General features: G+C 48.2%; 1 protein-coding gene and 1 pseudogene across 1 annotated transcript in view; both read right to left on the minus strand.

Moving 5' to 3' along the window:
• Positions 1-23170, minus strand: part of PCGF6 (polycomb group ring finger 6) — an 81495-nt gene that overhangs the window by 31346 nt on the left and 26979 nt on the right. The window contains exons 7-8 of the mRNA XM_075352319.1: positions 9106-9133; positions 3064-3162 (exon numbers count right to left, since the gene is read on the minus strand). Coding sequence (XP_075208434.1) covers positions 3064-3162; positions 9106-9133 — 127 coding nt within the window. The remainder of the gene's footprint in view (positions 1-3063; positions 3163-9105; positions 9134-23170) is intronic.
• On the minus strand, positions 1649-2078 carry LOC142313317 (profilin-2 pseudogene; annotated as a pseudogene).

A 23170-nucleotide genomic window follows, 5' to 3' on the forward strand; every position in this document is an offset into this window, starting at 1 on the left:
TTTTTTTTACTGGATTCGTCGCATCAGTTTTACCACAATCTACGACGGATCCGTGACATCAGTCACAAGACGGATTGTGACTGATGCAAAAAAAACTGATGTGTGAAAGAGGCCTAAGCCACACTCCCACAGTTACAAGTCCAGTCCGAAAATATTTCACGTATATCACTGTTGGTCTGGTTCCCATACATGTGGAGGTATTATGTCGTCTTGGTATAGCAGTATTATTTTTTCCTTTTGTAGATGTATTGCTGGTAGTATTGGTGTTAGTATAATGGGATCTGTTCTGTAACACTACTTGTATAGTGGCATTATTTGCAAACTCTGTGTGGTTTATATGTTTTTGGGGGTTTTTGAGGCGAGGGGGAATACATACTTTCTTACAGAACTTAGTAGACTCCCAGGGGCCCACGCATCAAAGGAAAACCCTGGAGGTTGTAAGGGTGGTGGAGGAGTTCCAAAACTTGCCCTCGAGCCCCTATGACTCTAATTATGCCCCCAATCATAGACATAATAATGAAGCCACAGTCATGAATACCCTAATAAAATATAAGTGGATAAAAATGCAAAAAAGAAGAAGGCCTGACCGAGAATTCTTGGGAAAAAATAAAAATTGTTGGTGGTTTTGGCATTTGGAAAAGTTGATTGAGATTTTCTACAGACGACACCATAGGTTTTCTTCTGAGCATAATTCCGGCTAGTGATCATCCGGAGACTGTAAATGATTGTACGTCAGTTATAAATTATGAGCGCAGGCACAGAGGAAATACGATAAGAGGATTATGCCTCACATTCATTACTGCAGGACAGAAGTTGGCTGATCCTTCCAGCTGACCCAACACGCACAATTAAAGGTGACACAATTAAAGAAAACCTGTCACCAGACAGACGGCCCCCCGCCGAATACAGAGCATCTGCTGCAGCTGAAGGCTCCGCTCAATTAGCATACAGCATCACACGGACGGACGCCGTCAAGTGCCTGATTTACACATTTTGGAAGTGGAGGGGTTTCTGAATCAGTTTATAATAGATAAATACAGGACAGGTTCACTTTAAAGGGAATGTGTCGTGACAAATGACCTATTATTAAGATCTGGTTTTTGTGTTACATGTATTCAAAGGGAATCTGTCAGCAGGTTTTTGCTACCTCATCTGAGAGCAGCATGATGTAGGCAAAGAGATCCTGAATAGATCAGAGCGGATTCGCAGATAACCGGGACTGGCGGGTTCCTGTTAATTTTTTTTAAAATCCGGTTCCAGTCCGGAATCCGGTTCCCATATAAGACTATGGTGACAAGAATCCGGCGATTAAAAATGGTGGTGGAAGGGATAGGGGGGTAGGAGCGTGCGCGGTGTACTCCCTTCCAATGCCACTTATTATCTCATTGCATATTCACTACTTTCCCTGCTTTTCCCGCCCACCGGCCATCCTGGTGTCTATGATTGGTTGCAGGCAGACGCTATTAGAGAGGCTGGGGGCGAGTCTGACTGCAACCAATCACAGACCCTGTTGTTTGCAGGTCAATATCAAGGAGACACAGGTTCATCCCCCATCACACCGGTTATTGCTAATAAAATTTCCAAATGAAAGGATGCTTTGTTCAGACAGGAAAGTTTAGTAGCGATGTTTTTTATTTTCCCCCTAGAATATAAGTTGGCCTAACAGCTAAAATCCCATATCGCTCAAAAATTTTGCCATTGCAAACGCCTTCTTATTCAAGCCGTCTCCGTGGACTCCTTCTTTCCCCATTGCAAAGACCAAAACTCTGACAGCTCTGCCTACAGCAATGTTGTATGTTGGTTCTCCACCTTGACTTTTTGTCCTGATGTCTATTGTGTAATCATTTTGAATATACAGGCTGTCTCTGATCACCAAGCATTTCTTTCCTCCAACAGTTAGACCATTAGTGAAGAATCCTTCTCTGTCCTTCCCTATCAGAACATCTATTTGTCTGGAAGAAGCCTCCGGGGGTTGTTGCCCAGACGTATTTGGCGTCCACGTACCCGACAATGGCGGCCTCCTGGCAGCTGCCATCGGCCATCAACATGTCCACGTAATCCTGCCAGCCGGACATCTTCAGTGGGTGGGTGGGGGAAGACTGACACCGACAGGGACGACCGAAAGGTACCGGTGTTAGTGCGAGCGGGGAGCCCGGGTCGGGGATGAGGGTAGCCGGAATCGGGGATGAAGCGGCTCCGTCACGGACGGAGATAATCTGAGCTCCGACAGCCGGGAGAAGCTGAGGAAATAGGTCTAAAAATAAATAAAACTGGCGTAGGGTACCCCCCATATTATGATACCCAGCACATATAAAGCCCATGGCTACAGGCTGCAGCCCCAGCCCTGCGTTTATCTTGGCTGTGTATCAAAATAAAAGGAACCGCATGTGGTTTTTTTTTAAATTTAAATAATTTAAAAAAACTGCGTTCGGTCCACTCAGATTTTAATACCCAGTCATGATAAAGCCCAACAGCTGGGGCTGGTATTCTCAGACTGGGGAGTCCTATGGTTATTAGACCACTCCTCCAGCCTAAAAATAGCAGGCTGTAGCTGCCTCAGATTGTTGCATCCATTAGATGCAACAAGTTCGGCGCTTTACCTGGCTCTTCCCGATTGCCCAAATGCAGTGGCAATCGGGGTAATGAGGGGTTAATAACAGCCCAGAGCTGCCACTAAGCCCTAGATTTTTACCCACAGTTTGATGAGAAGTTTGCAGCTTGTCGCAGAGCCTCCCCACCTGCGCACTTCTCAGCGATCAATGTGAAAGTAGGGGGGGGGGTGAGTATCAGGACCTCTACCTATTTGTAAGTAATTAATGGGTCTAAAAAAGAAGGTCAAAAGTGTAGCTATTCATTAAATTACAAATGATGTATAAAATGTGTGGCTAATGGAAGTTTCCACAAACGTTTTCTGTTTCTAGACTCTTGTAAGAAAAAAAAAATCAAAGTTTTTGTTTCCTCTTCCATAGTAATATCCTTCCACTAAATAAAGCAAGTTCACTAGATCTAAAATCAAATCTCCACATTGCGGCTCCCAGAACTTCTCCAGTATCGGTCACTCACCTGACAAGTTGCATTCAATTCCATCTTCCTTCTTAGGAATTTCTCAACATGTCCTATAGTCGCTTCTCCTGAGACCCGTACAAATTTTTTCTCCAAAGGCTAAAACAGTAATAAAAGACAGTGACCATTATATTAGCGCCGATGTAGATGGCACAACATTCTGAAAGCTCGAGATTTTTAGTCTTGGCGCAAGCGGAAACTGAAATGTGAACATGCCCATAAACTATAACGGCTACATGTTCTAACTGTGAAAAGTGCAGAACACATGGGGGAAACATAGACATCTAAAAACGAGGGCTTAACTGTAGATGAGCAAATCCATTAGCAGGATTCCAAACAAGCAAACACGGAATAGTGTTGTGGCCAAGGGACTAATGTCCTGCCACCAACTGATTAGGCCAGACCTACAAATCAGAAGATCTGGAGGGGATTCCTGTGAGTAGAGGTTGGTTCTCCGGGCTCCTTATCCTCTAAAGCTTTTGGACAAAATAAATAAGTTATCACTTATAGATAGGCTAGGGGTCCAACTACTAATCTATAGAACAGGGCTTTCCAGGGTCCTGTCTAAAAAGAGTAGAGGTTGATTATGGGCATCGTCTCTTCATTCACTCTCCCTTGAAATCGCCGGATTTAACCGGACATTGCTAACTCTGCTATCTCCTGTAATTTCGTGGAGAATAAAAGGGGCAGTGGGGTGCAAGTTTAATTTCTTTTGCCCCTTTCTCAGGATTAGTGGGAGTCTCACTAGTTATATCTCCAGCAATCAGGAAATAATCACCTGTACCACGGATAGGGGATAACTTCCATACTTTGTTCAAACCCTTTAATATGTCAGCAGGGTTTTGCTATGTAAGCTGAAGACAGTATGCTGCATGGGTTAAAACATAGACTTCAGGGATAATCTGTTGTTTATTTGCTGTTTGTTTAAACAGCAGGACCATTATTATTGCAGGACTAGAAAGTCAGGAGCAAGGCAGTCCAGTACGCCCCCTCCTGTGAATGACACCTCACTGTCAAATGTACAATGTCTAGTGAGAGCCTGATGTGGGTGGGGAAGCTCTCTCAGTTCTGCTACATGGCTAAATCTAAATATTCTGGATTGTGTCAGAATGATTGCACATAGTAATCTAAGTGATAAATCGTTGGATCCAGGATCTCTTTGCCTACATCAGAGGTCCCCAACCGTTCTCACCTTAAGAGCCACATTCAGCTCTGAGAGAGGGTCACTAACCACATTTACCTCCCACCTCTCATACTAGTGAGATCCAGAGTCCCCAGTATAGGTATAATGACTGCCAAAGCTTTTCCACAGAAATAAGACCTATGCAGTATACCAAGATCCAGGGGGTTCTTACCTTCCCTCCATTCTGATCTGCTCTTTTATGTGGGGCTACCTACAAAAGTCACCATCTTCATAGCAGTTTGCTAGACCTGGGGCTTCTACACCTAGCTGGCAGACAGCTCCGAGCCACAACTCAAGGGTCTACGAGCCACATGTGCATCCTGAACCACAGGTCGGGGGACCCCTGGCCTACATTATGCTGCTCTCCGACGAGATAGCAAAAACCTGCTGACAGATCCCCTTTAAGGGTGGTTGAATACTTTTGATGAACGTCGGCCATTGCCACCGATTTCAGCAGGATCAGTTGAGGGTAACCCAACAATCTCCTTATGGCAAATGTCAAGTAATTCATGGGTTGGTGTGTTGTATTCCAGCATGGCCGATCCTTTGTTATCACTGGAGATAAGTCATGACCAGAGCTATCTGACAGCTGCGTGCTGCCCCCTCTTCCCATTGACATCACATGTATGGCTCGCTGAGCTGGGCACGCAGGCCTGAGTATGACAAGGAGGTGTTAGGAGGAATAGCTGTCCACCAAATACTCCGCAATCTAAAGAAAGCCCAGCTGGGGTGTAAAATTAAAGCCGGGGTCATGAGAAGTCCATTCAGCCAGAGGACAATAAATGACAGTGAATCATCCCTTCCAATGATACAACTTGGCTTGTCACATTAATGCCGCTTCTTCACTATGAGAATATGACAGCTCTGCTCCTCCAGCGAGGTTTTGTGAAAGTTCAGAGCTTCTTAGCGTGACTAAGAAAATAGATATTAATCATTTATGAGCACAGTCCAGTCGCTGCAGTGGTTAGTCAGTGCCAGGGCTCCAGCAGAGACTGCAGAGCTCCGCATCCGCTTTACCTCCATCGTCACTCTACTGTGCGCAGCAAAATAACAAAGAACAAACCCAACCTTCATGGGTTTCTCATAGAAAACAGAGAAGAAAAGCACGAATCCGTAACATCTCCTCACCCGTGAATTCTCAGGCAGCCGGACGTTCACATACAGAACTATTAATAGCAAATTTACCAAATAGCGATATGACAACGTGTAGGCGTTCCTGACATCTGCTCTAAATACTTGAATTTCCAATAAAATAACTAGTATCTATACAATAAACACTGCATTGTGCCTTTCATCTGTTATTTTCCCTGGCACAATGGAGGCCTCTGTGTGGATGGCGTAGGACGCGGAAGGAAGGAAAGAGGACGGCGATCGCAAAAAGATAGGAGGCATCGGCCCGAGACCAGCGACGCTCATCAGACTGGACTGCCCCGCAGGGGAGTATAATAAAAGCAGTTTTTTTATGTTATACAGCACGGCCTGGACACTTACGGTTTTGCTCAAAAGTTTACATACCCAGTCAGATTTTTTGCTTTCTTGGCCTTTTTTCAGAGAATATTAATGATAACACAAAAACTGCTTTTCCTCTCATGGTTAGTATGTGGAATATGTTGGCGCTATAGAAATAAAACTTATTAATAATAATAATAATAATATTATTATTATTATTATATGTGGGGGGAGAAACCATTAATTGTCAAACTACTGAGCTTTCTCTTTTTAAAGTCATAATGACAACCAAAAACATCAAAATGACCCTGATCAAAAGGTTCACATAACCCAGTTCTTAATAAAGTGTATTGCCTCCTCTAACACCAATGACAGCTTGAAGTCTTTTCTGGTAGCTGTGGATGAGGCTCTTTATTTTCTCAGCTGGAAAAGCTGCCCATTCTTTGCAAAAAAGCCTTCAGTTCCTGTAAATTCCAGGGCTTTCTTGCATGAATTGTGCGCATGAGTTCTCCTCAAAGTGGCTCAATGATACTGAGGTCAGGAGACTCAGATGGCCACTCCAGAACCTTCACTTTGTTCCGCTGTAGGCAATGACAGGTCGAATTGGACTTGTAGTTTGGATCGTTGTCATGTTGGAACGTCCCATGCGCAGCTTCTGGGCTGCTGAGTGCAAATTTGCCTCCAGTATTTGTTGATAATGTGCTGCATTCATCTTTCCTTCAACTTTGACCAAGTTTCCTGTGCCTTTGTAGCTCACACATCCCCCCCATCATCAGCGATCCACCTCCGTGCTTTACAGTAGGAATGGTGTTCCTTTCATCATAGGCTGATCTCATCCAAGAACTCCATCTGTGCGCGCGCCGACTCCAGGCGCCATCATTTGAAGCCCGGACCGCGGACAGACCATCTGGGACACCCACCGCACAGCCGCTGCAGTCCGCACAGCCAGTTGGTCACCTTCACCCCGGCCGCCTGCACAGACAGCCCCCCCGGCCGCCCGCACAGACAGCCCCCCCCGGCCGCCCGCACAGACAGCCCCCCCGGCCGCCCGCACAGACAGCCCCCCCGGCCGCCCGCACAGACAGCCCCCCCGGCCGCCCGCACAGACAGCCCCCCCGGCCGCCTGCACAGACAGCCCCCCCCGGCCGCCCGCACAGACAGCCCCCCCGGCCGCCCGCACAGACAGCCCCCCCGGCCGCCCGCACAGACAGCCCCCCCGGCCGCCACCACAGACAGCCCCCCGGCCGCCACCACAGACAGCCCTGAAAAATAATATATAATCTGAAAAATACAGTACTTTTAAATTGCTGATCTTAGTAAAAAATATTGAAAAATTAAAATGCGTACAGTTTTTTCACAAAATACTGACTCCATAGGCTTCCAAAAGAATAGAATTTAAAAAAGAATTCCTTCCATACTTTTCCCAAGATTGTCCTCTAGTGTATTGCAGTGATGTTCCTGGGCTGATGGAAAAATCTAACATTGCGTACAATGTGAGCGAGTGGAGACTATTTATTGATTCATTAAAAAAGTGTGAAAGCTGCTACTGCATGATGGCAGAGAGTATGCCTCAGTGCCTGTAGGGCATTCTGTGCACTTGAAGGAAAGCATTGAGAGTTTAGACTTTATTCTCAAGAAACTTAACTACTAGGATCAAGGATGGTCAATATGTGGTGATCTGAAAGTTCTCTATTTGCTCACTGGATAGCGAGGAGGATACACGAAGTACCCAGAAGTACCCATGCTTTTTGTGTGAATGGGACAGCCGGGATGGACTCATCACTGGAGACAAAAAAGTTGGCCAACGAGAACATCTTTACAACCTGGACTGGAGAACATAGTTGGGAAAGTTTAGTCGATCCCACTAAAGTTCTCCAGCCATCACTCCACATTAACCCTGGACTGATAAAGCAGTTTGTGAAAGCTCTACCGAAACAAGGAGAGACTTTAAAGGGAACCTGTCACCAGATTTGGTGACTCTAAGCTGCGGCAACCATCAGTGGGCTCTTTTATACAACATTCTAACATGCTGAATATAAGAGCCCAGGCCGCTCTGTAGAACGTAAAAATGACTTTATAATACTTACCTGAACGGTCGGTTCGGTGCAGACTGGTTGGAGGGATTTGTCCGTTCTCCGGGTGCGGCGCCTTCTCTTTGGGCCATCCTTGTCCTCCTTCTGAAGCTGGGGTGCACGAAGCGTCCAACGTCATGCACATGCATCGGCATTGAGGTCCGATCCAAGCGCAGTACAATACTTTGCTCAGGGCAGATCAAAGTGCGCCTGCGCAGGACCTCAATGCTGGCGAGTGTGCATGACACAGGACGTGTCGTGCACCCCGGCTTCAGAAGGACAAAGATGGCCGAAAGAGGAGGCGCCGCGCCTGGAGAACGGAGACGCCCATCTGAACCGTACCGACCATTTAGGCAAGTATTATAAAGTCATTTTTACATTCTACACAGCGGCCTGGGCTCTTATATACAGCATGTTAGAATGCTGAATATAAGAGCCCAGTGGTGGTGGCCACAGCTTATAGTCACCAAATCTGGTGACAGGTTCTCTTTAAGTACCTGTGTACCAAATACCTGGGACTGTCCAATGCAAAACTGAAGGAAGGCATTTTTGTAGGTCCAGAAATTTGGAAACTCATGAAGGACGATGTTTTTGAAACAAAATTAAAGCTGATGAGAAAAGGGCTTGGGATTCTTTTAAAGACGTAATGAAGACATCTCTATGTAACAACCAAGATCCAAAATTGAAGTCCATCATGGAGAACATGCTGAAAAGTTTGAAAGCCTTGAGTTGTCTGATGAATTTGAAGTTTCATTTTTTACTTTTCCATTTGGACTACTTTCCTGAAAACCTTGGTGCTGTTAGCGAAGAGGAAGGAGAAAGGTTTCATGAGGATATCAAGGAGATGGAAAGACGATCCCAAGGTACAGTAGAAGGAGCGTGAACATGATGGGGGGTGACTACTAGATGTTGCACAGAGAAATCAGCTTTGGTTTTCAAATTGCTTCTTTCAAAGTATATAATCCAAAAAATAGTGCCATTACTACTAGGCACTTTCATCTATTTATTCTGATCTGCCATCATTCTTTGTGGTCGCTTACTCCAATTCCCCGATCTCTACGCATCAGCTCTGCGGTCTGAACATCAGGCTCTCTCTTTTCGCCTATGATACTCCCTTCAGAGCTCAGATGGATTTGCTGAGAGATCAGACAATGGCTGGCAATGGCCGACCAGGTAACGTGTGGCCAGGACCCTCCCTTAGGATGCCCATATGCCATACAAGAAACAACCCCTTTAAGGGTATGGCCAGTTTAGAAGTGTCTGGCAAATATATTATACAAAAAATAAATATTAAAAGTTGCAGTTACATAAATATTAGATTCATATGAACACATTTACCTTAAAGTTTCCCGTGCCTTCATCAGCCCTAAAAGGAAAACATGAAAACTTTTAATTAACCCAAAAAGCAATAACTGAATTCCCCGGACAGACATTGTAAATATTTTAAACGTTGGAAGTAGACGTGAAACCCTCTCCATATAATGACACGTCTTTTCATTTGAGGTCCTAATGCACTTCTAGAACCATTTCATTGTCATAAATAATGCAGCGGATCACGTGGACAATGAGCACTTCCAGATCCTCGGATGGAGCATTCACTTCAAAAGGAAAAACAGGGGAGTGTGTCATAAGACCCGCATCCGGGGAATGAGATTATATCCCAGGGAGTTCTTAACGTCAGCTCCAATACATCAGGGTAATTGAATCCATCCTGACCGACACTGCAAAGCCAAACCGGAGTGCAAATACACTAATAAAAGATATAGCAAAATATAACACAACTGTAACATGCAGCATAAGTACATGTAACATTACCTAAATAAACACGTTCACACTAAGAACAAAAGGATTGGGGCACAAGTCAATCACTGACATTTTTTCATTCAATCCCTTTGCTACAAGTGTATAAAATCTAATATATAAAGCTGAGTGTGAGTGTGAGTGTGTGTGTGTCCGCTAAAGGAATCCACACCGTCACATTTACAATCACGAAATTTTGCACAGACACCCCATGTGACTCAGGGAACGTCACAGACTATGTTTGGGCAGGAAAATTTAACCCTGTGCTTTACACTTACTCACCAAAAATCCTGCCTCTATTAAACTGAATGGAGGTGGGAGCTACAGGCTATTAATAGCAACTATCAGTGGTTGCTATAGGAACAAAGAAGGGAATTTTGTTTACTTACCGTAAATTCCTTTTCTTCTAGCTCCAATTGGGAGACCCAGACAATTGGGTGTATAGCTTCTGCCTCCGGAGGCCACACAAAGTATTACACTCAAAAGTGTAACCCCTCCCCTCTGCCTATACACCCTCCCGTGCCTCACGGGCTCCTCAGTTTTGGTGCAAGAGCAGGAAGGAGGAAACTTATAAATTGGTCTAAGGTAAATTCAATCCGAAGGATGTTCGGAGAACTGAAACCAAAGAAACAATTGAACAACAAGCCCGAAGGGAACAGGGGCGGGTGCTGGGTCTCCCAATTGGAGCTAGAAGAAAAGGAATTTACGGTAAGTAAACAAAATTCCCTTCTTCTTTGTCGCTCCATTGGGAGACCCAGACAATTGGGACGTCCAAAAGCAGTCCCTGGGTGGGTAAAAGAATACCTCGATAAATAGAGCCGAAACGGCTCCCTCTTACAGGTGGGCAACCGCCGCCTGAAGGACTCGCCTACCTAGACTGGCATCTGCCGAAGCATAGGTATGCACCTGATAACGTTTCGTGAAAGTGTGCAGGCTAGACCAGGTAGCTGCCTGACACACCTTCTGAGCCGTCGCCCGGTGCCGCAATGCCCAGGACGGACCCACGGCTCTGGTAGAATGGGCTTTCAGCCCCGAAGGAAGCGGAAGCCCCGAAGAACGGTAAGCTTCAAGAATCGGTTCCACCGAGCCAAGGTTGACTTGGAAGCCTGCGAACTCTTACGCTGACCGGCGACAAGTACAAAGATTGCATCTGAACGGCGCAGGGGCGCTGTGCGAGACACGTAGCACCGGAGTGATCTCACTAGATCTAATGATTGCAAATCTTTTTCACATCGGTGAATTGGATTAGGGCAAAAAGAAGGTAAGGTGATATCCTGATTGGATGAAAAGGAGATACCACCTTAGGGAGAAATTCCGGAACAGGATGCAGAACCAGCTTATTCTGGTGAAAAACCAGGAAGGGGGCTTTGCATGACAGCGCTGCAAGATCCGACACTCTTCGGAGTGATGTAACTGCCACTAGAAAAGCCACCTTCTGCGAAAGACGTGATAAGGAGACATCTCGCAGCGGCTCGAAAGGTGGTTTCTGAAGAGCCTTAGTACCCTGTAAAGGTCCCAGGGCTCTGGTGGGCGCTTGTAAGGTGGAACTATGTGGCATACTCCTTACAGGAACGTGCGGACCTGCGGGAGCCTGGCCAGGCGCCTTTGAAAAAATACTGAGAGCGCCGATACTTGTCCCTTGAGAGAGAGCTTAGTGACAAACCCTTGTCCATTCCAGATTGAAGGAAGGAAAGAAAAATGGGTAAGACAAAAGGCCAGGGAGTAAACCCATTCACAGAGCACCAGGACAAGAATATCCGCCAAGTCCTGTAATAGATCTTGGCGGACGTCGGTTTCCTGGCTTGTCTCATAGTGGCAATGACATCCTGAGATAACCCTGACGATGCTAGGAGCCAGGACTCAATTGCCACACAGTCAGGTTGAGGGCCGCAGAATTCAGATGGAAAAAACAGCCCTTGTGACAGCAAGTCTGTGCGGTCTGGAAGGGCCCACGGTTGACCCAACGTGAGTTGCCACCGACCCGGGTACCACGACCGCCTTGGCCAGTCTGGAGCGACGAGAATGGCGCGGCGGCAGTCGTATCTGATCTTGCGTAATACTCTGGGTAGCATCGCCAGAGGAGGAAACACATAAGGTAGTTGAAACTGCGACCAATCCTGTACTAATGCATCCGCCGCCAGAGCTCTGTGAACTGCGGAGATGGTGGATGCTGTGGCTTCCACCCTCTGCAGGATTTGCCGTACTTCCTGTAAGGCTTGACGACTGCAAGTGCCGCCCTGGTGATTGATGTAGGCGACTGCAGTGGCGTTGTCCGACTAGATACGGATCTGCCTGCCCTCCAGCCATTGATGGAACGCCAATAGGGCTAGATACACTGCCCTTATCTCCAGAACATTGATCTAAAGGGAAGACTCCCTCGGAGTCCAGGTCCCCTTGGGGGCAGGAAGGATTTTCCCTGCGAAAGAGAAGTGGGAAGAAGTCACCACTGAAGAGACGTCTTGGTTGCCAGGGAAAGAGAGACATTCTTGTCGAGGGAAGTCGATCTCTTGTCCCACTTGTGGAATGTCCCATTAGAGTGGGCGTAGATGAAATTGCGCGAAGGGCACTGCCTCCATCGCTGCCACCATCTGCCCTAGGAAGTGCATGAGGCGCCTCAATGGGTGAGACTGACTCTGAAGAAGAGATTGCACCCCTGCTTGCAGAGAAAGCTGTTTGTCCAGTGGTAGTTGACTACCGCTGACTGAGTATGAAACTCCATCCCAAGGTAGGCCAATGACTGGGTCGGTGTCAACTTGGATTTTGGAAAGTTGATGATCCACCCGAACTGCTGGAGAGTCTCCAGAGCGACGATAAGGCTGTGTTGACACGCCTCCCGAGACGGTGCCCTGACTAGGAGATCGTTTAAGTAGGGAATCACCGAGTGGCCTTGGGAGTGTAGGACCGCCACAACGGATGCCATGACTTTGGTGAAAACCCGTGGGGCTGTCGCCAAGCCGAAAGGCAATGCCACGAACTGAAGGTGTTCGTCCCCTATAGCGAAACGCAAGAAGCGTTGATGTTCGGATGCGATCGGCACATGGAGATAAGCCTCTTTGATGTCGATCGATGCGAGAAAGTCTCCCTGTGACATCGAAGCGATGACCGAGCGGAGAGATTCCATCCTGAACCGTCCGGTTCCCACATATCTGTTGAGCAGTTTGAGGTCCAGAACGGGACGGAATGAACCGTCCTTCTTTGGCACCACGAACAAGTTGGAGTAAAAGCCGCGCCCCTGTTCCTGAGGGGGGACGGGAATCACAACTTCTTCTGTCTTCAGAGCGGGAGAGCCTGCCACCGACCGAGGATGCGGTTTGGGGATGCCAAGAGTCATGAGGAGGCCGCCTTGGAGGCAGTGCCTCCGGCCGCCTTTTGGGGGCGTGACTTAGACCGCCACGCGTAGGAGTTCCTCTGACCTTTCTCCGGCCTATTGGACGAAGAGGATTGGGACTTGGCGGAGGGGCGAAAGGACCGAAACCTCGATTGTATCTTACGTTGCTGAGGTCGCTTCGGTCTGGACTGGGGTAAGGAGGAGTCCTTTCCCTCTCATCCAATCGTTCTCCAAACAATCGGTCGCCAGAAAACGGCAAACCGGTTAGGAATCCCTTGGAAGCCGAGGCTGCCTTCCATTCGCGCAGCCACATGGCTCTGCGGACTGCCACAGAATTAGCGGATGCGACCGCTGTACGGCTAGCAGAGTCTAGGACTGCATTCATGACGTATGAAGAAAACGCCGACGCCTGAGAAGTCAAGACGCAACCTGCGGAGCAGAAGTACGTGTGACCGCATTAATCTCGGTTAGACAAGCCGAGATAGCTTGGAGTGCCCACACGGCTGCAAAAGCCGGGGCAAAGGACGCGCCCGTGGCTTCATAGATGGATTTCACCAGGAGCTCTATCTGCCTGTCGGTGACATCTTTTAGCGATGAGCCATCTGCAACCGATACCACAGATCTAGCCGCCAATCTAGAGACTGGAGGATCCACCTTGGGACACAGAGCCTAACCCTTAACTACGTCAGAGGGGAAGGGGTAACGTGTGTCAGCAAGGCGCTTAGTACAGTGCTTGTCCGGAACCGCTCTGGGTTTCTGGACAGCATCCTTGAGGTTAGAGTGGTCGAAAAACGCACTCCGTGTACGTTTGGGGAATCGAAAATGGTGGTTCTCCTGCTGAGAAGCCGACTCTTCTATAGGTGGAGGCGGGGGAGATAGATCTAACACCTGGTTGATGGACGAGATAAGATCATTTACTAAGGCGTCCCCTTTAGGTGTATCAAGGTTGAGGGCAACGTCATGGTCAGAGCCCTGAGCTGCGACCTCCGCTTCGTCCTCCAGCGAGTCCTCCAGCCGGGAACCTGAGCAGCGTGATGAAGCTGATGATTCCAAGCGGGCCGGCTTAGCTGGTCTGGGGCTGTGGTCCGTGGAGGAGTCCTCCACGTGAAACCTAGAGCCCACCCCGGGAGCGCGCTGCGGCGTGGACCGAGAGAGACCTGGAGGCGCCGATCCAACAGTGTCCTGGGTCTGTGTAAGGACCGGTCTGGACTGCAAGGCTTCTAGCAGCTTGGCAGACCATTTGTCCATAGACTTAGCCATGGATTGTGAAAGTGACTCAAAAGGCATCTAAGCAAACACTGCAAACTCTGTCCCTGCTGCCTGGACAGTGGTAGCATGGGGGTCTACCTGAGCCGAGGGGCCCACAAGTGGTCGCGGCTCCGGCTGAGTCAGTGTAACAGGGGTCGAGCATTGCTCACAGTGAGGGTAGGTGGAACCCGCAGGCAACATAGCCCCACAAGAGGTACAGGTCGCAAAGAAACCCTGTGCCCTAGCGCTCTTGCTCCTTGTGGACGACATGCCGTTGTGTCCCAGGAGAGTGATCACAGAGGGTATAAGGGAAGAGTATACAGCCCGGCCGAACAGAGATATATATATATATATATAAAGATATATAATACGTATCTATTCAGGCAACCCAGGGGGACCGGCACCGGATGACCGGTGTGGCTTACCGACTGCTAAAAAGCGGCGTGTGTGTCTTCCAGATTCCCTGCTCCAGGTCTCCCAGCAGTGAAAAGCTCTTTTCTGATGATTCTCCAGCGCAGAATTCTGAAAAAAAATGGCTGCTGGAGCTCTCAGAGGGGGAGTGGAGCGGTGGGCGGCACCAGGAAAAAGTGCGGGAATCTGGGGTCCCTATTGTGATCACAGAGGGGGGAGGAAGCATACAGGATGCTCCGGCCCTCACTGCCGACGTCAGGACGACTGTCCCGCCCCTACCCTGACAGACAGGTCCGGGGGCGGGAGTCTTGCCAGTAGGCCGCAACTGAAGCCGGGGACTAAATTTATGACCGCGGCCGACAAGCAGGCGCGGTCGGGGCGGAAGTCCCCCGGCTTTCGCGGATCAGCAGCCGCTGTGTCCCAGGCAGCGTCCGGTCGAGTGTCCCGCCCCTACCCTGACAGACAGGTCCGGGGGCGAGATTTTTCAAGTAGGCCGCAACTGAAGCCGGGGACTAAATTTATGACCGCGGCCGACAAACAGGCGCGGTCGGCGCGGAAGTCCCCCGGCTTTCACGGTCTAGCAGCCCTTGCAGCGTCCGGGTGCCAGGCGCTCCATGAACCGTCCCCATGGGGACACAGAGTACCTGACAGATGCAGGGCCCGGTCCCTGATAACGAAAATACTCCGGTCCGGCAGATTCCACACAGGGGCTACGGAGGGAGCACGGTCCCAGTACCTGGATGACCGCTCAGGATCCCACTTCTCCCAGAGCCCTCAAGGGATGGTGAAGGAAAACGGCATGTGGCTCCAGCCTCTGTACCCGCAATGGGTACCTCAACCTTAACAGCACCGCCGACGTAGTGGGGTGAGAAGGGAGCATGCCGGGGGCCCCGTGGGAGCCCTTTTTTCTTCCATCCGATAACATCAGCAGCTGCTGCTGACTAAAATGGGAATGCATGAGTGGATGTGTGCCTCCTTCCACACAAAGCATAAAACTGAGGAGCCCGTGAGGCACGGGAGGGTGTATAGGCAGAGGGGAGGGGTTACACTTTTGAGTGTAATACTTTGTGTGGCCTCCGGAGGCAGAAGCTATACACCCAATTGTCTGGGTCTCCCAATGGAGCGACAAAGAAATAAACTGTTAGTATAAGAAGCTTATGTGTGAGGTAATAAGATGTCAGTGGTGAGACGGATAGAGAGACAGAGAGACAGACCGGGCAAAGAGACAGACCGGGCAAAGAGAGAAACAGACAGACACACACATAGAGACAGACACAGAGATAGAGGGAGGCAGACAGACAGAGACTGGGAGAGAGACAGTTACCATCCCGGGCAACGCCGGGTACTACAGCTAGTTCTATAAAGCTCAATAATCAGAGCGCGGTCCGGTAACAATCAGATATAACAAGTCAGTACATAAAATGTCTTTCCTAAATAATCCATGATCAACTGAGTGGTATTAATGAAAAGTAGCACGAACCGCAGCAACCTTGAAACAATGTTATTGAGCAGGGTCAAAGACTGCATAAGTCACCAAGACTCTGCTGACTCCATGACTGCAGAGCAGGGCTGGCTCAAAGTTTTTGTGGGCCCGGGCAAAAAAGTCCCAGTGGGCCCCATGCACACACACCTACCCAGATACGTACACCTCACTCACGTCAACCGCTTGTCTCCATCCAGCTCCTCCCAGGCATGTGGCTGTGCAGGCCGCACTGCGTGATAGCCATCCCTAACAAACATGGCCGTAAACACATTGCACACTGACACTGCTGTATATACGTCATAGGAGGAGGTGAGGGCTACAGTATATACATGACAGGAGGAGCTGGGGCCTACAGTATGTACATCACAAGAGGGTCTGGGGGCTACAGTATATACATCACAGGAGGGGCTGGGGGCTACAGTATACACATCACAGGAGGGGCTGGGGGCTACAGTATATACATCACAGGAGGGGCTGGGGGCATACACGTTACTAAGGGGCATACACGTTACTAAGGGGCATGCACATTGCAAAGGCGGCATACACATTACAAGGGGCATAGATGTTACTGGGGTGGGGGGGGGAAAAAGGGGTCGAGGGTGTGTGGCCCATACGGCTCAGGGGGGGTGGCATGGCCCATACGGCTCGGGGGGCGTGGCCCATACGGCTCGGGGGGCGTGGCCCATACGGCTCGGGGGGCGTGGCCCATACAGCTCGGGGGGGCGTGGCCCATACAGCTCGGGAGGGTGGTGGTGGCCCAAAACGGCTTTAGGGGGCCCACACAGGTCTGGGAAGTGGCTGATACAGCTATGGGGCCCATACTGCTCTGTGGGGTGGCTCATACAGTTTTGGGGGGCCCATACTGCTCCGGGACGTGGCTCCTATAGCTCAGGGAGTGGGGTGCACATACAACTCTGGTCCTGCTTCCTGGTGACGCTGCCTGGTGCTGCGCTGCGGCTCATCTCTCCCCATCTGTAGGACAGGAGCGCACTGCTTGCTAGCTCCACACACAGATGAACTTCTATACACTTTCTCTCAGTGTTCACTGTGGCTGCCGGCCTGAGAACTGCAGTCCCCAGAACTTGGCCCGAGGGCCGCAGAACTGTTCACCATTGCTGACATCAGTGAGTGCCCCCACTATCCAGGACCCCGGAACTTGCTGGAGTGCTGACGCCGGAGAACGTTACCTACCTTACATTGTGGCAACTGTAAAGTATGAAAGAAGAGGGCTAATGTTATGGGCTTGTTATTCAGGGGTCAGCCTCAGCCCCTTAGTCAAGGGAAACCCTAATTCTTCACCACAGAGGACATTTTGCACAATTATAACTTCCGGCTTTGTGGAATCAGTTTTCTGAAAGGCTCTTTTTTGTTCCTCATAACTGTGCCCCAGTACACAAATATAGGTCTGTAAAAACATGGCTGGGGGAGTTCGGGGTGGAAGAACACGATTGGATGCACAGAGCTCAGACATCAGCCCCATCAGGATGAAATAGAACAGAAATTATAAGCCTGGCCCACCCGTCCTCCATCAGTGTCTGCCCTCAGAGATGTCCTTCTGGATGAACGGGCAACAATACCCACAGTTATAGAAATCCTCCACAGAAGAGCGCAAAGGAGGGACGACTCTATATTTATGTATGTGAGCTTATGATGGCAGGCCATAAAAGCTCCTATACGTGTAATGTGGAGGGGGCACAGGACTTATCCATATAGTATACATGGGCGGCACAGTGGCTCAGTGGTTAGCACTGCAGTCTTGTGGTTGCTCAGTGGTTAGCACTGCAGTCTTGTGGTTGCTCAGTGGTTAGCACTGCAGTCTTGCAGTGCTGGGGTCCTGGGTTCAATTCCCACCAAGAACACCATCTGCAAGGAGTTTGTATGTTCTCCCTGTGTTTGCGTGGGTTTCTTCCGGGTTCTCCGATTTTCTCCCACACTCCAAAGACATATTGATGGGGGATTTAGATTGTGAGCCCTAATGGGGACAGTGTTGCCAATGTATGTAAAGCGCTGTGGAATTAATAGCGCTATAATAAATATTATTATTATATACACAAGAAATTACATCACTACATTCATCAGTTATTCTGGGCCTCCCAGTGGACACTTCTCCCCATGACAAACTCCCAAATTATTGTTTCTTCTCTGAAACGCTACAGTTTATGGAAACCTTAATTTGATGCTTTGAGGTCCCCATGTTCGATATCAATGGGATGCCCAGTAACCCACAAATTATCGCCCAACCAGAGAATAAGTGATAGCGTCCTAAGATGGGAATAACCCGTCAGTCAATGGTTTGTCCTTTAGAAGATGGGTACCCATTATTTTTCTAAATCTATTGGATATTCATCATTACCAATGATGGGAGCATGGATAGGATATTCATATATGAATGTAAAGCACAGAACACGATCAGGTGCATTACCGCACTGATTCACGTTCTGAATATTTATAGGCTTCTGAATTATTTAAACGTATTGCGCTTCCGTGCCCGAGATCTATGATAGAATCACCTTTGCATGAAAAGGGAGAGATTCCAGTAATAATATATTGGGGAATTGTTATAGTGCAACAATACTAAAATTGGGAGCAGTGTCCACACGTGGGTGTAGGGGCGAGATGTCGGCATTCATCACTTCATGCACCGGGGAAGGTGAAAGCTTTCTGAAACCTGATGCAACACCGAATATATGTGAGCACAGAAGATCCCTTAAGAGAGGACCCACCCAGGTAACGAACGCTGGCGTCTTCTGCCCCCTTGTGGTCATCATTAAACACTTAGTGTACAGTGAAATATTTGGGTTTGGATTATGCTAATACCGAGTACTATTCCAGTATTGGTCACGAATGACGAACCTAATGCAAGTCAATGAGGAACCTGAGCATTTTTCTGGGAAATCTTCAAGAGACATGGTCAGGTTCCCCATTGACTTGCATTAGGTTAGTTATTTGCGATGAATACTGGAAAAATACTTGATATTTGGATATCATAATCCGAACCCAATTATTTCACTGCTCGCCCATCTCTAACACAGATCACAAAATAAGAGCTCATTCTTTTGTCTGCAAAAAAAAAAATGCTCCAAATACCATCAGTGTTTTTTAAAAGATTTTCTTCAGATTTGGTCAGTTTTTACCATAAAGAGTTGTTAACCCCTTCAGCCCCCGGGCACTTTACGTTTTTGCGTTTTTGTTTTTTGCTCCCCTTCTTCCGAGAGGCGTAACTTTTTTATTTTTCCATCAATCTTGCCATATGAGGGCTTGTTTTTTGTGGGACGAGTTGTACTTTTAAATGAAACCATAAGTTTTACCATATAGTGTACTGGAAAACGGCAAAAAAATTCCAAGTGCGGAAAAATTGCAAAAAAAGTGTGATCGTGCAAAAGTTTTTGGGATATTTTATTCACTGTGTTCACTATATGGTAAAACTGAGATATCTATGTGATGCCTCAGGTCAGTGCGAGTTTGTAGACACCAAACATGTATAGGTTTACTTGTATCTAAGGGGTTAAAAAAAAATCACAAGGTTGTCCAAAAAACGTGGCGCACGTTTTGCGCTATTTTCCAAAACCCGTAGCGTTCTCATTTTTCAGGATCTGAGGCTCAGTGATGGCTTATTTTTTGCGACTCGACCTGACGTTTTTAACGGTACCATTTTTGCGCAGATGCTACGTTTTGATCGCCTGTTATTGCATTTTGCACAAAATTTGCGGCGACCAAAAAAAGAGAGAATTTTGTTTACTTACCGTAAATTCTTTTTCTTATAGTTCCGTATTGGGAGACCCAGACCATGGGTGTTTAGCTTCTGCCTCCGGAGGACACACAAAGTACTACACTTAAAAATGTAGCTCCTCCCTCTGAGCTTATACACCCCCTGGTAGCCAGTCCTAGCCAGTTTAGTGCAAAAGCTGAAGGAGAATAGCCACCCACAAGTAGGACCGAGCAAGAACCGGAACAACCGGAGACTCTGTCCACGACAACAGCCGGTGATAACACACGGAACAAGAAAATTGCCAACAGGCAACAGGGAGGGTGCTGGGTCTCCCAATACGGAACTATAAGAAAAAGAATTTACGGTAAGTAAACAAAATTCTCTTCTTCTTTATCGTTCCTTTGGGAGACCCAGACCATGGGACGTTCCAAAGCTGTCCCTGGGTGGGAATAAACAGAAAAAGCTAAGAAGTAGGCGGAGCCTAACTTCACAAGTGGGCGACAGCCGCCTGAAGGATGCGTCTGCCCAAGCTCGCATCTGCCGAAGCATGAGCATGCACTTGGTAGTGCTTCGAAAAGGTATGCAGGCTAGTCCAAGTGGCAGCCTGACAGACTTGCTGAGCCGTAGCCTGGTGCCTAAAAGCCCAAGAGGCACCGACAGCTCTGGTCGAGTGTGCTTTGATCCCCGGCGGGGGAGGCACCTGAGTACTCTGGTAGGCGTCCGAAATGGTCGATCTAATCCAACGGGCCAAGGTCGGCTTAGAAGCAGAGAGACCCTTGCGCCGCCCTGTGGTTAGCACAAAAAGAGATGTGCACCGCCTAAGCGCAGCGGTGCGAGACACATAAATCCGGAGAGCACGCACCAGATCTAAAGTATGCAGCGCTTTCTCAAAGCGATGAACAGGGGCCGGACAGAAGGAAGGCAAGGAAATGTCCTGGTTAAGGTGGAATGGAGAGACCACCTTAGGAAGAAAGTCCGGAGTCGGACGGAGAACCACCTTGTCCTGGTGAAAAACCAAAAAAGGTGACTCAGAGGAGAGCGCAGCCAAATCAGAGACTCTCCTGAGAGAAGTTATGGCAACTAGAAAGGCCACTTTTTGAGAAAGACGATACAAAGAAACCTCCCTAAGAGGCTCAAAAGGGGGTTTCACTTCCGGCTCCTGCGCTGATCATGTAGGACACAGGACGCCTGAGCTCTGTCATTCCCTGCAGCTCTGACATATATACCGGACAACCCACCAGCCTCCCCCACTCCATTCCACCGGTGAGTGAAGTTGCTACATGCAGGGAAATTCATGGGGAGCCGTGGAGATAATTACTTGAAACAGCACGGTGAATTTCGTTCTCCCCCTCCCTCTCAAGATCTGGCAGCGTGATAAAGATGGCGCCGGAGCCTTCCCTGCACTAAAATCAGATCTGTACACAGAGAGCAGGACGCAGCTTACCTTGCACTCACTCCCCCAGCACTAAGCAGTTAACCGGCAGCAGAATAATAAATCTCCTGGAGTCCTGATAAGATATCAGCAGCAAACAACGCTACTGACAAGTTCTGCAAAGAGCTAAGAGTTAAAAAGCTGGGAATCCCTGGGCCCTTCCCCCATCTTGTCCAGACCTGGGCATAAGCAGGAGCTGAATCTCTAGGCATACAGACTCAGTGCAAAGCTCTGGAGAAAGTGAAAGAAGCTGAAGGAGGGAAGTTTAAACATACATCCCTGCAAAGTTTCAGGACAGTGAGAATTCATATAACTCTGGCAGGGGGGAGAAAGGGGTGAAAGTGAGAATAAACAAAAGGGGGAGCAGAATCAAGATTTGTCTGACAACCCACACTAAATCAGTGTCAAAACTTACGTCCCTTCACTCACTATTTGATGGAAAGATACCTGCTGCGCAGCAGCTCCAAAACACAAAATCCTCATACATCCAGCGTACAGTGTGAAAAAAAGATTGTGACTGCCCATACAGAATTAAGTGTCCCTCGGTCACCTGAAAATACTCATCAGATGGAGATGGAGGATTCCCCGGGGACCCCGGATGTATTCAAAACAGTGGAGGGTATGGATTATAAGCGTCTGGCTGATGAAGTCGCCAATCGTTTGCTACCTGACATCTCCGCTACGATTAAAGCATCAATAGCAAAAGCTCTCAGTGCCATACAGAACCAACTTGATGAGACGGTGGAACAGGTTGCGGCTATGGAAACCAAAATGTCGACGTTAGAGGAGGACTTCAGCTCTGACCACACTACAGTCATGCGTCTGGCCAGGGAGAATCTGACCCTGAGGGACCGTGTGGACGATCTAGAGAACCGCTCCAGAAGAAGCAATTTGCGCATTGTCGGCCTGCCTGAAACATACCCGGTTGGTGAGCTACGTACATTGTGTGAATCCACTATTCCTACAACCCTGGGAGTAGCAGGAAGGAGAAAAGTGGAAAGGGTGCACCGCATTGGTCCGCCAAGGAGAGGTGATGAGAGTGAAAATAACAGACGCCCAAGACAAGTCATAATGAAATACTTGGACTTCTCCGATAAACAGGAAATATTACAGGCATACAAGAAATTGAAACATCCCTTGGAGGTGAAAGGCTCGCGCATCTTGCTCTTCGAGGATTTTTCTGCGGAGGTCACACGGCAGCGGAGGGCATTCTCATACATATGCTCTGCCTTATTTAAGAGAAATATACGCTTCCAGTTAAAGTACCCGGCAACGTTGATTATCAGACATCAGGATGGATCCTACAATTCTTTCTCAAGTCCAAAGGAGGCAGAGGCCTTTATTGAGCGGATCAGCAGTCCTCGTGACCTCAGGAATTCTCCAGGACAAGGGCGCAACGACTCACCGAACCAGAGAGTGACCAAAGGGAGCTCTGTGAAGCACGCTACAGCTACCCCGAAGGACCGGAGACAACAAAACAAGGAACTTAAGGGAACCTGAGACAAATAGACAAATGTCGGATGTGTAAAGTTCAAGGTGGGACACCTGTTTTTGATTTAGGCTGGAGAAGCCGCAGTGGAAAAAGTTCAAGAAATCTGAGGCGGAGGAAAGGAAAGAGAACTTTTTTTTTTTTTTTTTTTCCTTCTCTCTCTTTCTTTGTAGGTGGGACACTCCTTTATATTGGTTAAACGCTATAAGTATAAGGTTGACTGAGCTTGGAAAATGATCAGAAAAAAGTGAAGTCTGAGTATTATGGTATAGTTGGGGGGGGGGAGGGGAGGGAGATGTTTGAAATGTTTGGGGATTTTGGATTCAAGTGAAGTAGCAAAGATTTTACACAGAGTTATTATTATTACTACTACTCTCACTATTGCAAGTGAGCACTATGTTCAATTGTCTAATTGGTTGAATTTTTTTTTTGGCAAGGGAGGGCAGCAAAAACATGGTAAACGAAAGGCAGGATTTCCATTTATTACATGTGCTTTATGAGAA

The sequence above is a fragment of the Anomaloglossus baeobatrachus genome, chromosome 5 (assembly GCF_048569485.1).
Source record: "Anomaloglossus baeobatrachus isolate aAnoBae1 chromosome 5, aAnoBae1.hap1, whole genome shotgun sequence".
In the NCBI taxonomy this organism is placed as follows: domain Eukaryota; kingdom Metazoa; phylum Chordata; class Amphibia; order Anura; family Aromobatidae; genus Anomaloglossus; species Anomaloglossus baeobatrachus.